Source organism: Lepisosteus platostomus, chromosome 2, assembly GCF_059453375.1.
Source record: "Lepisosteus platostomus isolate fLepPlt1 chromosome 2, fLepPlt1.hap1, whole genome shotgun sequence".
Taxonomy (NCBI): domain Eukaryota; kingdom Metazoa; phylum Chordata; class Actinopteri; order Semionotiformes; family Lepisosteidae; genus Lepisosteus; species Lepisosteus platostomus.
In genome coordinates, this window is record NC_142612.1 from 6,327,310 (window position 1) to 6,341,468 (window position 14,159).

At 41.5% G+C, this 14,159-nt stretch overlaps 1 protein-coding gene across 1 annotated transcript in view; it reads left to right on the forward strand.

Moving 5' to 3' along the window:
* me3 (malic enzyme 3, NADP(+)-dependent, mitochondrial) overlaps positions 1-14,159 on the forward strand; it is a 63,657-nt gene that overhangs the window by 35,956 nt on the left and 13,542 nt on the right. Inside the window, exon 8 of the mRNA XM_088648008.1 lies at positions 6,409-6,518. Within this exon, the coding sequence (XP_088504134.1) occupies positions 6,409-6,518 (110 nt within the window). The remainder of the gene's footprint in view (positions 1-6,408; positions 6,519-14,159) is intronic.

Genomic DNA, 14,159 nt, shown 5'->3' on the forward strand with positions numbered 1-14,159 from the left:
AGGTGCAAAAGTCAAAGTCGTTTCAGCAAAAATGACGAAAAGGAATCAAAAACTAAAATATGTTGACTGCAGCAGTGTTCACCCCTTCGTTTTGGCTAAAATAATTAATTCAGGTGCATGAAATTACTTTGCCAAGTCACTCAATTATTAAAAGCTAGACAGGCACAGAGCAGATCAAAAATTTCAAAGGCACTTGGAAATTTAAATTTAATGAAAGTTTGAAATTGGAACAATTGCAGGAAGAATAGAGGAGAGTTCTGCTTAGCCTCACAATGATAGTGGCTCCTCAAGATGTGGAATTCCTGCAATGTCAAGATTTAAGCAGAAACTCAACTGTAACTAATGTACTGAATATTCATTAATATTCAGTGCTGTCAACATATATCCAAATGTATTAATGTAGTTAGTCAAGCAAGATGACATTTTGGGGCTCATCACAAAACTTCAAGTCATCACTAGAGGTGTTTTCATCAATACAATTTGTTACTACTACACTTTCCTGAACTCTTACTTCGTAGCCTTCATTTTGAGTAGTAATCTTACCTTACAACTGTTCTCCAAAGTGTTAACAATTATGTCATTAGGTTGAACACATACATCATCTTTAATGTCAGCACCTACAGTGCATCTTGTAATCCTTGCCAGCAGATCCAGTGAAGGAGGTCAGTGTTGGATTAATCTGTGGAGATAATGACATATTATCAGATGAGGTAGATTGATTTGATAATGCAGCAGTCTTTCATGCAGTTTTCCGTTTCATTTTGTTAAGCCTGTTTTCCCAGTTGAAGTAATTATAGCCTTAATATCAGGTAGTGGTGACAGTATTCAGCCTTATTAATGTGCACTCCCACCATCTGGCAGGCATTTCCATACGACAGTCTGCTTATATACTGTATATCTTAACACTGGTGCAAACCTGGAGTAGAGAGAATAAAGAAAAGAAGTGTGGAGCAACTATTGATGAAGAACAATCTCTAAAATGATGGCCCCACTCTATTACAAATTCACAGAACCCTGTCTTAGATATTGGCCTTTTTTTTACTATACTCCAGTTCTTAAAGGGAAATTAATGGTGTTTTTTCCAGCTGTGGTTTGAAAACCTCCAACAAACCGTGTTGTCTGTATAGATTACAGGAATACTGAATTTGATCTTCAGGGAGAGTCATTTAATCCCTTTCAGAACAGCAATACAGAAAGAAAAAAACCCAACAGTACATTAGCATGGTTTTTCTTGAATTACAACACACACATAAAACAGATTGAATTTAATGTTTTCTTTTCTGAGGAATAAGCTTAATTTTGGAAGTATGTGCCAAGCTTTTTAAGTTGTTTTAAGTAAGATTGAAACAGGTCAGACTATGTGACAGTTTGAGAATCTGATGATCAATGAAAGCTTCACTTTATAGCTAACCAGGATGTTGGTATCTAGTATCTTTTGCAGTGCATACAACCCCAGCATGGTGGTTAAAATTAAGGTTAAACTGTAGTTCATGTGGACAAGCAATGAGCAGTTCATGTTTTTCTTCAAGGTTATAATGTCCCTCTCGCTTCTCATGACCTGCCAAGGCAGCAGCTGTATTGGCCGAAGTTAAGCACTCACAGATTTAAAAATATTCTCCCCAGATTACTCTTGGGTGTGTTTCTCCTAGCACAAATGTAATAAAGGAAAAAAAGCAGTGGATTTTGATAAAGTGACAGTAAATGAAACCCTTTAAATTCCCATATGTTCTGAAAATTGAAAGAATTCATGAGGGGGAATTTAAAGGACTGGCAACTTCATATATTGTTGTTGTTTGCATAAGAAGAGGAAAAGGACTGCTGAAATCTCGCTGGGTTTTCGGTGCTGTTATTTGGAGTCAGACATCTGGAGTGAGCAGATTCAGTTGTACAATAAATGTCAGCCTTGTGGAATTGATCTGCCTCACGGGCAGAAACACAGCACATTCATTCTTCACAGTGTCAGCAGGGACGGATTGAAATGAGCCCCTTTCACAGTCACTGAAGACCGTGGCATTCTAAACTCATCTCCTATTGGCAAGATCCGCGCTGTAGCCAGCTTTGAGCTCTTTGGTGAATAAAACAAACCTCTTCCATCACAGAACCAATAGCACAAGTACAATAGTTTGTTATAGAAAACACAGGAGGTTTGTGTGCATGATGATATTTCAGTTGAATTTGACTTGACTCCAGCATGACTCATCATACAGCCCACTCCTACTTCCCTCCCCTATAACCTAATAAACGTGGTCCGCAGAGATATTGAATAATGTGCAGAGCAAGAGAGCGCACATTTTCTGGAACATTCTGCCTTTTCACCTTGTGGTGCCTCACCATCAAGCTATGCGCGATGACTACACAAAGTAACGACCTCCCCCTTCTTCTCGTGTCCTTCTGCCATGATACTCTCCTCTCCATTATCTTGGACAGGCAAGCTGTCCAAAGTCCATTACCACAGTAATGTCTTCCTTGGTGCAAGGATTTCCAAGGAAAATGGAAAGAAGGAGATGCCCATTTTAGTTGTCCACAATCGCACGGATCACAAGCATCTGAACGTATTTGCTGTCCTTCCTGTTGTTGGCGTTTTTAGGCTCTTGACACTGTGTGTTCATTCAGGTGTCAGATGTATCGATGAGGGGAGGTGGGTGGGTTATTATATTTGTACTAAGCAAGGCTGGTCCTGGTCAGTCCAGGTGTGGGAGACCTTTTAGGAATCCAGTTTGCTCCTCTAAGTGGTGGTGGTGGACCGATGGTATGGTGTACTGTTCTTGACCCACCGGGCCAGAACGTCTAAACTAATGCCTCAGTATAGTGACAGGGGAGGTGTGCTGTAGGGGATGAGATGTTAAACTGGGGTTCTGACTGCTTGGTCATTGAAGATCCCAGCACACTGTAAAAGTAAAGGAGTTCACCCCAGTGCTTGGGCTTGCACAGTCTAGCCACCTAAAGGTGGAGCGGTGGCCCTGTGACTAATGATCTGCGCTTGTGGCAGGAAGGTTGCCGGTTCGAATCCCGCTGCTGGCAGAGGAATCCTACTCCGTTGGGCCCCTGAGCAGGGCCCTTCACCCCAACTGCTCCAGGGGTGCTGTGAAAATGGCTGACCCTGCGCTCTGACCCCCAGCTTTTCTCCCTGCCGGTGTGTCTCATGGAGAGCAAGCTGGGGTACAAATTCCTAATACGAGAAATTGTATATGGTCAATAAAGTGATCGTATTCTCTCTTATAAAGCTTCCTCCAAAATTCAAGTAGTGACGTAATTTTTGTACTTTTATGGGAGAAGCCAAAGACAAATTTCCACAGTAGTGGACAAAAAGGTATCTGTATTCACCTGGGTATATGTGAAGTGCTTTAGTATCCTTTGGAATGAAATGTGCTGTGCAAATGCACATAATTATGATAATGATCTAACACTGTCATGCTATCATATTGGATGCTGGCTCTTCAGTGACTAGTTTCATTGCTGATATCTGGCGACGTCTCATCCGAAGGAGGGTGCCTGTTTACAGTATAGTGTATATGATATGATCTCTAGCATCCAAACAGGTGGTAGTAAATGTGCTGCAGTGCTCACGTGCGGACACTGTCTCCTCTGAACTGCCAGGCTTGGACTGCTTCCTAGCAGCTGTGCTGTGCAGGCAGCCCAGTTATGTGCCTGGGAATGAAAGCAAGTTCCAGGATCTTTCCCTTGATAAAACTGAGACTGGGCTGTTGCTGGCAAGTATGCTCGCTGACAGAGTACGCTGAGAAATAAGAAGTAAGCAGAGACAGTGAGGACACATCTTTCACTTTGGGATCCGTGCAGGATTGTGTATGAAAGACCAGTGCAGATGTTGAAAGATGGGTGTGACTCATTCGTATCCTTCCATTTCAGTTCAGAAATTTGCAAAACTACATTTTGGAACTCCATTCCACCTGCCAGCAAGCACCTTAATTTTTATTAAGCAGTTATTTAACCTTTTCAACTTTCCAAATAAGGTAAAGTATAACACCCCAGAAACAGGTGAATCTGACATTGTAATTCATTCTAATGAACATTTTGTTTCAAAATAGTTCTTCTTTTTGGTTGGACCCAAAGGGTAGGAATTTATTTAGCTGCTGTTATTCTTCATTTGGGCCAGTGAGACATCTGTTAAACAAGAGCAGTAGGGTTGATTGTTAGTTACAGACAGAGTTTCTTGTAGTAGTTTGTGAGTATAGCAATTATCACTTAGGAAAAACGTGTAATTGTAATGAAAATGTAAGTGACTTGGAAATAGTCTTTGCAGTCCTGGTTTTTCAAATCACTTGAGCAAAACCCTGAAGCACACATTCATTTTATCTGTATTTAATGACTGTGAAAACATTACTGATTGTGAAAACGTTAACCTTTTATCTTGAGTGCAGCACAAGGCAGTAAGCTGACCCAGAAAACATATTCAATTTTAATTCAAGTGTTCTGCACCCACACAGCCTTGACTGACTCTTGAGAATTTGTTGAATTTCTGGGCCTTCTGTTGTTTCGGGGCGTTAAATTCTTTATGCATTTTTTTAAAACATCAGTATGGAATAAATGAATAAATAAATCTCCAGCCTTTAAGAAATACAGTAGTTTAAAACTGTTTTGGATTAAACTCCGGTTTAAAAGAAAGGAATGCCTGGAATGTTCTGGAAAAGCCAGTGCCTCATCCCGTATTTTATTAATTGGGCTGGTCAGCAATTGGTTTGTTCTTCAGCTTGAGAGGAAAAAAACGGGTCATAAAACACAAGTTACAAAGTTGTCACCTTTACATCTTCCGTGATCTACATTAACAAGTGGGAGTGGAAGGGGATGGGGGTGGAAAAAGGAAATCCATTTGAAGGAAAATGTTTTGTGTCCAAGGCACACAGTCAGGATGCACATTCTAAACTAATGGGAAGAGAGTTACCAGTGATTCTGAATTTCACTGATGGAACAGAGCTGTCGAACCAAGTGCTGTTGTATGTAATGTACAGCTGTGTCTGGCAGGCAGTTTTATGGGTGAGGCTTCTATTGTTCCTAGAGGGGAGCTGTTGGAAGTATTGTGCCAAAAATGTGCATTAGCTGTAATACTGTAGAACCTTTGTTTCAAAACCCGACCTCTGTCGAGGAAAGTTAGTCTCAAACAAAACAAAACTTTTTCTTTTTTTTTTGCAATTATTGTGCCTTTCTGCATCGTTTTCACGATCCATCATCACATGTAATCTGGTACATGTTTCCCAGTCTCGGGTTCATGTTCCTGGTTTGGGATTGGGCAGTGAATTGTTACCACTGAGTGCATTCACTGGCACTCATTTATAATGACACTCATCAGACTGCAGGTTTACACCTTTAAAGAACTTGCGCTTAGACTTGGTACTTGAGAAAAGTATCAGCCAAATTGAATTTAAACAAAGTGTTTTAAAAACTAAAAATGTGTGTCTTTTTGTTTAAAATGAAGTTTAAAATAATTTGTATGTTTTTTTTTCAAATTATTTTCAAGTGTTCTTTACTTAAACTCTGCAGTTTTGTTGTTAGGGTACTGCAGTATAGGGAAGACACGTATGACAAAAAAAAACCTCATATAATACTATGTAAATAAAAAAGGTTTTGCAGTTTGATTAATTTGATAGGTAGTAATGGAAGTGCAGTGATGAATCTCATTATATGCTATTTTGTGGTTACTTTAATGCTTTAGATTCACCCCATATTTTTAATTTCAGGTTTTTTTTTTACAGGAGATCCTATGTGATACATTGATAAAAATAGATCTTGAATCTGCTTAGAGTTTCATCGATGTGAAATGAAGTGGAGGTGTGAATTATCACAGCTACTTTTCTGTTGAGTTTGAGCCCTGTGGTCTCGGGTCCGAGACTGGGAGCAGGATGCCCGAATGGCGCTCGGAGTTTGGTCGGATTAGTCTGACAGGTTTGTCTTGGCCTGCGGCTCTCAGCGATCACTGCTGCCTCCCAGGCTGGTCTTGGCTCGCAGGCAGGTGGCACTGTACAGCAGGAGAAGCACAAGCCTCTCGTCCAGTCGACACTTCTCCTCTGATGGCAGGCCGTGCGTGGCCTTTGACCTCCTTAAAGTTGAATGGCTTCCTCATTCTCTCCTGCCTGGGGTCACAGAATTCGGACGTGTGGTCCAAGCTTTCCTCTCCATCACAGATACACTCTGTGGTGTGTGGTGTAGTCTGCTGTACTGTGCATGTTCCGAGAGATCAGCACGAATGAGAATTCCAATGTACCTGTACGTAGTGGCAACAAACTCTACTCAAGGTGTATCTCGACATGTGAAAAACGCCCGCGTTCTGAGATGGGTGGGAGTAACAGGAAAATAAATTAAATGTGTGTTTCAGTTTTAGATTGTTCAAATCCGTTCGTACAGAATGGCTCCCTGAAAATACCTTCTCTTCACCCTCCTGTCTTTCCGTCTCAGGTATGGGATGAACTGCTTAATCCAGTTTGAGGATTTCGCCAACGCAAATGCCTTCCGCATCCTGAACAAGTACCGCAACAGGTACTGCACTTTCAACGATGACATCCAAGGTAAGGCGAATCTGAAGCTGCTCTCTTTGTCACACAATAACGATGACTGTTCCGCTACACAAATCCAGCATTCGTTTAAAAAAATGTTGTGGTCTTGATTGAGTATTAGTTTGACATAATACTTTTTTCTGCCTCTAAGAACTTAGTATGCCAGCTACTACGCAGTAGTTGTGTAAGTAGTATGTAGCGTACCATAGAGTTTCCAGCTATATCTCGTACCTACATACAGTATGTGTGTTTTGAGAACGTACTGTAACAGTGCTCTGTAAAAAAAATGCAACTAATGTGTTCTCTGAAGTGACTTATTTGTCAATACTGCTGAGGCTCTGACTGCTCCTTTCAATAAATATTCCCAAACTCCAGGTACAGCTGCTCTCATTTGCAAAAGCCAGCCTCTTAAGATATTTATGGTGGAAATGGAGAAACCTTCGCATCACATGTAATTGTGTTTATTTGTTCACTATAGTCTTTTCATATCTTAAAAGGTACGTAGATTAATAGATTAATGAGTCCCCTTTCCCCTTTTTGGAGTTGTAGGAGCCCCAATTCCATGCATATGTTCTCTTTCATGCTGCTCGTATTTTGGAAAATAAAAGAATTATTGTACTTGAAGTACGACCTTTAACATTAAAGGCCCAGAAGATTAGCCTGGAACAAGAGCAGACCCTTTGATGTATCAAATCCTGTAGTGTGCATGATCCCCACACACCGTAATTATGGATCTAAAAGATCTTTTGGATTCAATAACAGGACGAGGTAAATCACTCCAAGCAATAATTACTGTCTTAGCCTGTCTTAACCTCTTCCTGTGGCTAATATTATAAAAATGCTTGGACAGCATTTTTGTGACGCACACTATCACTTTAAAGTACTGTTCGTAGTTAGAGGACTGACTCAGTCTGACTTCCAGAGTCAGTTTGAGCTCAGCGTACCCCAGGGTGTGTAGCTGTAATTCCCTAAAGCACAGTCGGATGTATCAGGACTTTTTAATATTTCCTAGCTCAAAGACCCCCTTTTAAACTGAAAGTCCATTTAAAACATAAAATCAAATCTAAACTTATGTTTACTACAGTGTGAGAAATACAGCAAATAATTATAAGATTTTACAGTAGAACTGCTTGTCAGAATATCCATTGTAAGAGCTGTCAGAACAGATCCTCCTGTAATTGGGAGTTTATTTTGCACGCTTCAAAACGTGGGGGTGATGACTTTCACTTTGCGTTTGAGGAGAATCTCTGGGAACCACAGAGGTTGAAAAGACCAGGCATATCTAAGTGGATAGTTTGCCAAAAGGGAACATAAGGGCCTCTGTGTAAAAATAGCATGTACTTCTGTCAGCTCCAAATGTATATCTTTGACTCAGCTAGATGTTCTCTGGTATGAAAGGCTGCAGATAAAACGGCTAAATTGCTCTCACTGTTACTAGTGAATGAACAACAGAGCAGCAGCATGAAAATTGGAAGATTATTCAACACTGTATTGCATCTCTGCCCTGTTGTTTAGTAGGATGATATAATAAATAATCAATCGATGTTCAGTCTCAAGCGTGAACTACAGTACCTGAGTGATATTTCGGTACCAATTTGTTTTAAATTCCTGTTGTTATATAGAGGAAAAAAAAGTGTAAAAAAATGCAATCATTTTCGTACAAAGTAGCAACTAGAGTAAATAGAAATGGTTGATTTTCATGCCAGTTTTGTAAAATAAGGAGAAACGATTATTACTGAAAGGAAAAGGAGTAGGTTACTCCCCAGGAGCGCACCACTTAGGACAGGAGTCAGCATTCGGGAACATTCTCAACCCCAGAGAAGTCCAAGGCAAATACTGTCTTTCCCCAGCTGGCTAGAGGGAGAGTTCCCTCTGTGGTCTGGAAGCTCTTGGCCTTTGTTACTGTGGGACTGTGGGAGAGCTCTGGGAATAAGAGACAAGTTATGTTAATCCTTCAAGTGGAATGTAGTAAGTCAGACTGCACTGTTTCTCCCAGTGAGATGTGAGATGTGGGTGACAGGTTGTTAAAAGAGGCTGAGAACCTGTTACCCTGTATTTTTACATTTCTCTGATGCTGTTCTTCAAAATGACAGTGTATAGGCCTGCATGAGTCAGGAGGAAGTGTGCAAATGTGCCTCTTCCCAGTGGTTTCCCACATTCCAGGAGGGCAGGGTTCAGGCTGACAGACGAGCCTCCCAGGCGAAGTGTGCCTGCCGTTTCTATGAAGCAGGAGATTTAGAAGTGAACTTCATCTTCCCCAGCACAGCTGTAGGTCCAGGATTAAGGCACTGTTCTCAATGGGATGCCCAATGGCAAAGTCAGCTCCAACCACTTCATACGTATTTTTTTACAGCTTAATTCTGCTGTACATACACAGTATGGTCCAAAACCTATATTGTACTAATGAACCTTTTAACATAAGGGGTGCATATAATGAAGTAAAAACCACTAACATTTAGAATACATGTTCAAATCTGAAATCTAAAAAGAAAAAGTGTACCAAATTAGCATGTAGTACTTGCAGAACTGTGCAAGAGCACGTGCAAAGCTGCACAGTCAGTCTGTGCCCTGGGGGAGTCCTCTCTCCTGGCTCTCAGACTCCTTTTCTTATTCCCCACAGCTTGTAAACAGGGATTATCTGGGAAAAAAAGTTAGCTGCATATCAGCGCCTTGACCACAGGATGAGTCAGGCGAATCTTTGTGCTGTGTGGGATGTAATGCAGGGGTGTTTGAGCCTTCAGAGAGCCGTGTAGAACATTCCTCCAGCCAGCAACGTGTTTTGGGGTGTTTTTCCATCTGTTCAGAATCTTTTACAAGCTGGCTTCAACTCCTTGCTCACTTAGAAATTGGACTTGGCTTCGTTTTGTTTTTTTAAAACAACAACCTTGACTCTCCCCATTTTTCCCCCAAATGAAATATATCAGACCATCCGGAACACAGCTTAAATGTAGCAGCTCAATTGTAATTCTGGGTTCAAAAAGTTATATAAAAAAGAAGTTTTCAGCCAAAAAAAAGCAAACATTTGAAGATTTTTATGAAATGTGTCTGACTGGTTAGAACTGGATTAAAATAACCTTAATAAAAAAGGTTTCTCCTGTTCACACCTTTAGAGAGTGGAAACAAGACCCTGTATATGAGAAGCTCCCATGGCCAGAAATAAAAAAGGCAGTGTTTCGGTCTGGGTGTGGCCCTTGTGCGGGTAGTGTGTGCACTGCCTTCTGTGGCTCCGTGCAGCCCACCTGCTGAAGCCCTGGAATCCAGCATCTCTGTGGGATGAGAGCCGCGGTTTGGAGGCCAGGAGTGGGCCCTTGGACATTCCCACAGCAGTGACGTGTGCCAACGCTCATGTGTCAGCGACCGTTCGGACTTTCCCAGGGACTGTCCAGGGAAAGTGGTTTTGTTCTGTTGCACTGTGGGGCGCAATAAAATGGATCCGACTTAACGGCACCATCTAGCGCTGGGGCTTAGGATCTAGCTAAGGATGCCTCAGTGCTTGAGAAACATAGCGAGATAGCAGAACTGTGCGGAACTGTGTTTCCCCTCTTGCCACTGATTCCTGCCTCATTTAGCCTATAGTTTTAGCACATAAGAGGCTAGAGATCTGAGTTTTAACTAAGCCATTCTCTACTGATGAACACTCACAGCAAACAATGCACTTATATAATATAATATATTTATATATATAGTTATTTATATATATAGTTATTATAATATAACCCGCCACCCCAATTTCCAGATTCCTCTCCCCTAAGAATGAAAATAAAAAGACAAAAATGGCAACCGACACTTTCCCATAATCCTCCTGCATAATATTTATCATTGAAAAATCATCTCCCTATTTACAACGTTACACAAAACACCCTTCGACTTTTCAGAAATTTAGGACATGTGAAGTCGGGGCTGATTCTCCTGAGGTCTCGTTGTTCTGTGTGTTGTAGATGGCGGGTTTGGCCTGGCCTCACAGGAAATTAGCGCGGTGGGGGTTATTTTTCTTGGCGAGTGCCTTGTGTCTCGTATTATAATAAATCTTCATTTTACCAAGATGATGGTTTAAAAACCCCATCAGGACTTTACGTGGGGATCTCAATGACCCAGCAACAGCAACACGCCGGGAAGGTCATGGAAGTCTACCCTATTGTTGTAAATGTGTCACACTCTTTCTGTCCCTTGGTGACGTTAGACCATTAAATTAAAAAATGAAATTGAGAAATATCCTGTTGCTAGTCGGGACAGGCTCCAGCTCCCCCACAACTCTGAATTGGAAGAAGCAGTTAGACAATATGGTGGATGGAGTGATATACCTATATTGTTAACGCAACTCATCAGGACAAGCCTGTGCTACAAATGGTCTTTAAATGTAGATTGGAGATTTAGTGTACAATCTTAGACTTAGAGCAAGAAGAGGTTAATTCCACGCTGACAATTATTTTAAAAATACAATGTTTTAAAAAATACTTCTTCAGGTGTGAGGGAGACAGAGAAAAGATTCATCAAGTACTGTAGCTGTAGCCAACACACCCTGAGGCAGCTCCTCTCTCGAACCTCTTCGGACTTCAATATCTTGGCCTAGCAAAGAAGAAGTAGGCTGTCATGATAAGATGTGAAATCTGTAGAGCTGATAAGGCTTTTCTGAAAAGCATTTTGTGTGTGTTTGTATTCTGTGGAACTTGTGATAAGCACAGGCCATAGCAGAGGAGTGATCAGATGTCCATTCCCGGGTTAAAAAACCTCTTGGCCAAAGTAAAAAAGATTGGATTAAGCAGTCACCATCTGTGGCTTTCCCGTAATGAATAGCTGTTATTCATCAACATTGGTACTGCCCTTTCCAGTTTATTAAGTTCTTCATGGCCTGGGTTTAAAAATGTACAGCTGTCCAAACCAACTTGAAGCTCGGAGTGAGTGACTCCAGGACTGAAATGTGAATGACATCAGGATTAGATACTAATTATGGTTCATTTAAAATATAAAGTACACATTTTGTTTTATTATTCGATTATGAGTCATTGACAGATCCTACGATCTCTCCGATGTAAATGACATGTAAATGATAACAGCTAAATTACTGATGTGGGAGCCAAGCCAGATATGTATTCAAGGCTCATTTTTTTGGCAGTCTCATGTTGCGCAATGATTAAAAAGTCTCCAACAGCACAGATAATTAGTTCCCCATGAGTGTTACCGATGAAAGATGCACTGTTCATGTCACAGGGTTTAAGTTTAAGAATGATTTATTACACATGAGCTGAATCTTAAGTCCCTGTGAATTATAATGTGCTTTTCTGATCTAAAGATTTTAGCAGAATAATTCCAAATGGTTCTGACACCTTACTGTAAATCTGCATTATATGTGTGGGTTTCCTCCAGGTGCTCCAGTTTCCCCCCACAGTCCAAACACATACTGGTAGATGAACTGGACTCTGGGAAAATTGGCCTTAGTTTTGTGTGTGTGTGTGTGTGTGTGTGTGTGTGTGTGTGTGTGTGTGTGTGTGTGTGTGTTTGTATATGTGTGCTTTGCACCAGTTGCATACCAGGACAGGACAGGCTTTGCTTGCAACCCTGAACTGGAAGAAGAGGTTAGAAAATGGATGAATGGATAAGTGGGTGAGTGGATGGATTTTTCTGTATTGTAAATGTCACTCTCCAGGACAAGCTTGTGCTAAAAATGCATCCACAAGAGTTTGACAGCCTTGCTCTCGGTACTTTACTGTAGCTTTCTGACTTTTTTCGTTTTGCCTCCTGCACATCCACGGGATGAAGACTGCAAGCAAGGTCGACTGTGTCCCTCCTACTTTGCGTAAGAAGGAAACCAAGTGGTGGTTTTGCAAAAATGTACCGTACGAGTGTTGTGTGTCAGATCCCAAAGTGAGCGGGGTCTGTGGGATTAAGCATCAGGCCTTAGTTTGACATGTAGTTAAGACACGTTGTTTTAACTGATTGAGTCATGATTCCTCAATGATTGGTAATGTATGGCAGCTGTCAGTCATGATTTAGCAATGTGTACGTAAATGTGTTAAACTGCATCCCCTTAAAAATGCAACACATCATTTTACCCCTATTTATTAATTTTGGAAAGCACATGCTGATTATCGAAGGGCACTCAGAGCTCCCAGTTGCTGATGCAGGCACCCCTATGTCACAGCTTATTATCAGTGAGGAAGCAAGACCGCAGATTGCACATCAGCATGATTGAGAGACCTCTGGATACTGGTGTAGGGTACAACATTTTTGATGAATCCTATTTCCGGGTCTCATCTGTGATGGCAGAGCGTGTGTTTTCAAGGGAACCTTTAGCGCCGCCTTGAGGGGTCAACTTGCTGTCAGCGATAACCTCACAGCACACTGTTAGGCTGGCAGAGTTGTGCCTCCTGTGCTTTGCCCGTTGTTATAATAACACCCGTGCAACCCATGAAGCTTTCAAAGCAATATTGCTCAATCTGTATATGCCAAAGGCCACTCGTGCCTTTCTGCTTCAGTCTGCTGTCAGCATCGCTCTGGGATGGTCAAGGATGCTATGCCCCTACAAGGATGCTATGCATTGCAGAGGCAATGAAAGAATGAATGACACCCCTGCGATCTGTGGGCATCATTTCTGCCAATCTGAGGTTCCATCTTCATTCTGGTGCTCAAGCTAACACTGGCACACCTGGTATTGATTACTTAAGTGCACCAGCAGTGCCGATTTGGAATGCGCTGCCTGACCCATGCCGCATGTAACAAACTTGTTTACAAATAACGAAACGGTGTCACCACCCGAACCTACCTAATCAACCACACCAACCCAACTCTGTCACTTCTAGCATTTCTCTCGAGTCTGATTGCTTCCAGCCTTGCCTTGCAACGGCAATTAATCAGTTTTCAGATCGTACCTTCACCACAGCTACCCTTGAGGTCTGTGAAGGAACAGCAGACCAGGTATTTTTTTTCCTCAGCGTGCTCTGAGAGTGTGGATCGATGTAAGCAACCTCACACGAGACGTTGTTTGTTGTTGCGTTGCTGAAGGCACCAGGAGATAATGGCTCATGTGTCAATTCAGACAACATCAAGGTTTGCATACAGTGGTTGGTGGATATAGGAACCACCATCAATTCAGACTACAATAATTTATTGAACAACTAACTAGATCGCACACAGAACCACATAAGCAGCTGTTGGCTGGGTGGTCCTGTATGTTCACAGACATCAGTGGAAACCTTGACACATGTTGCAGCTGTAAATACACTGTATATACCCTGCTTAGTACAGATGTACAGTAAGTGTACTTTTCAGTACATATACAGTAGTAACATACTATATAATGGGCACCTTCTTTAAAAACACAGAAACAGGTGCACATACTGACACTAATGTTTTGGATGGGTATAGTTACTTACTCCATGAGCAACTTATTTGCTCTGTAGAATTCTCTTCATACAAAAAAGTTCAGTCAGCAGTCTTTGGACCACATACCTTTTGAAAACGTGGTATGCAAGATTTCTGGAGCACGCAGAGACAATCTCATAATCCTGTCCCTCTAAAAACTGCCTCCCCCCCACAGAGAAAAACGAGCCATCATTATATCGTGGGATAAGCGAAACCCAGTTTAGCATAGTGTAATGACTGTGGTGCCCTCTCAACCTAGGAGGTTGATTGCCGAGGAACATTTTTATATGAGTC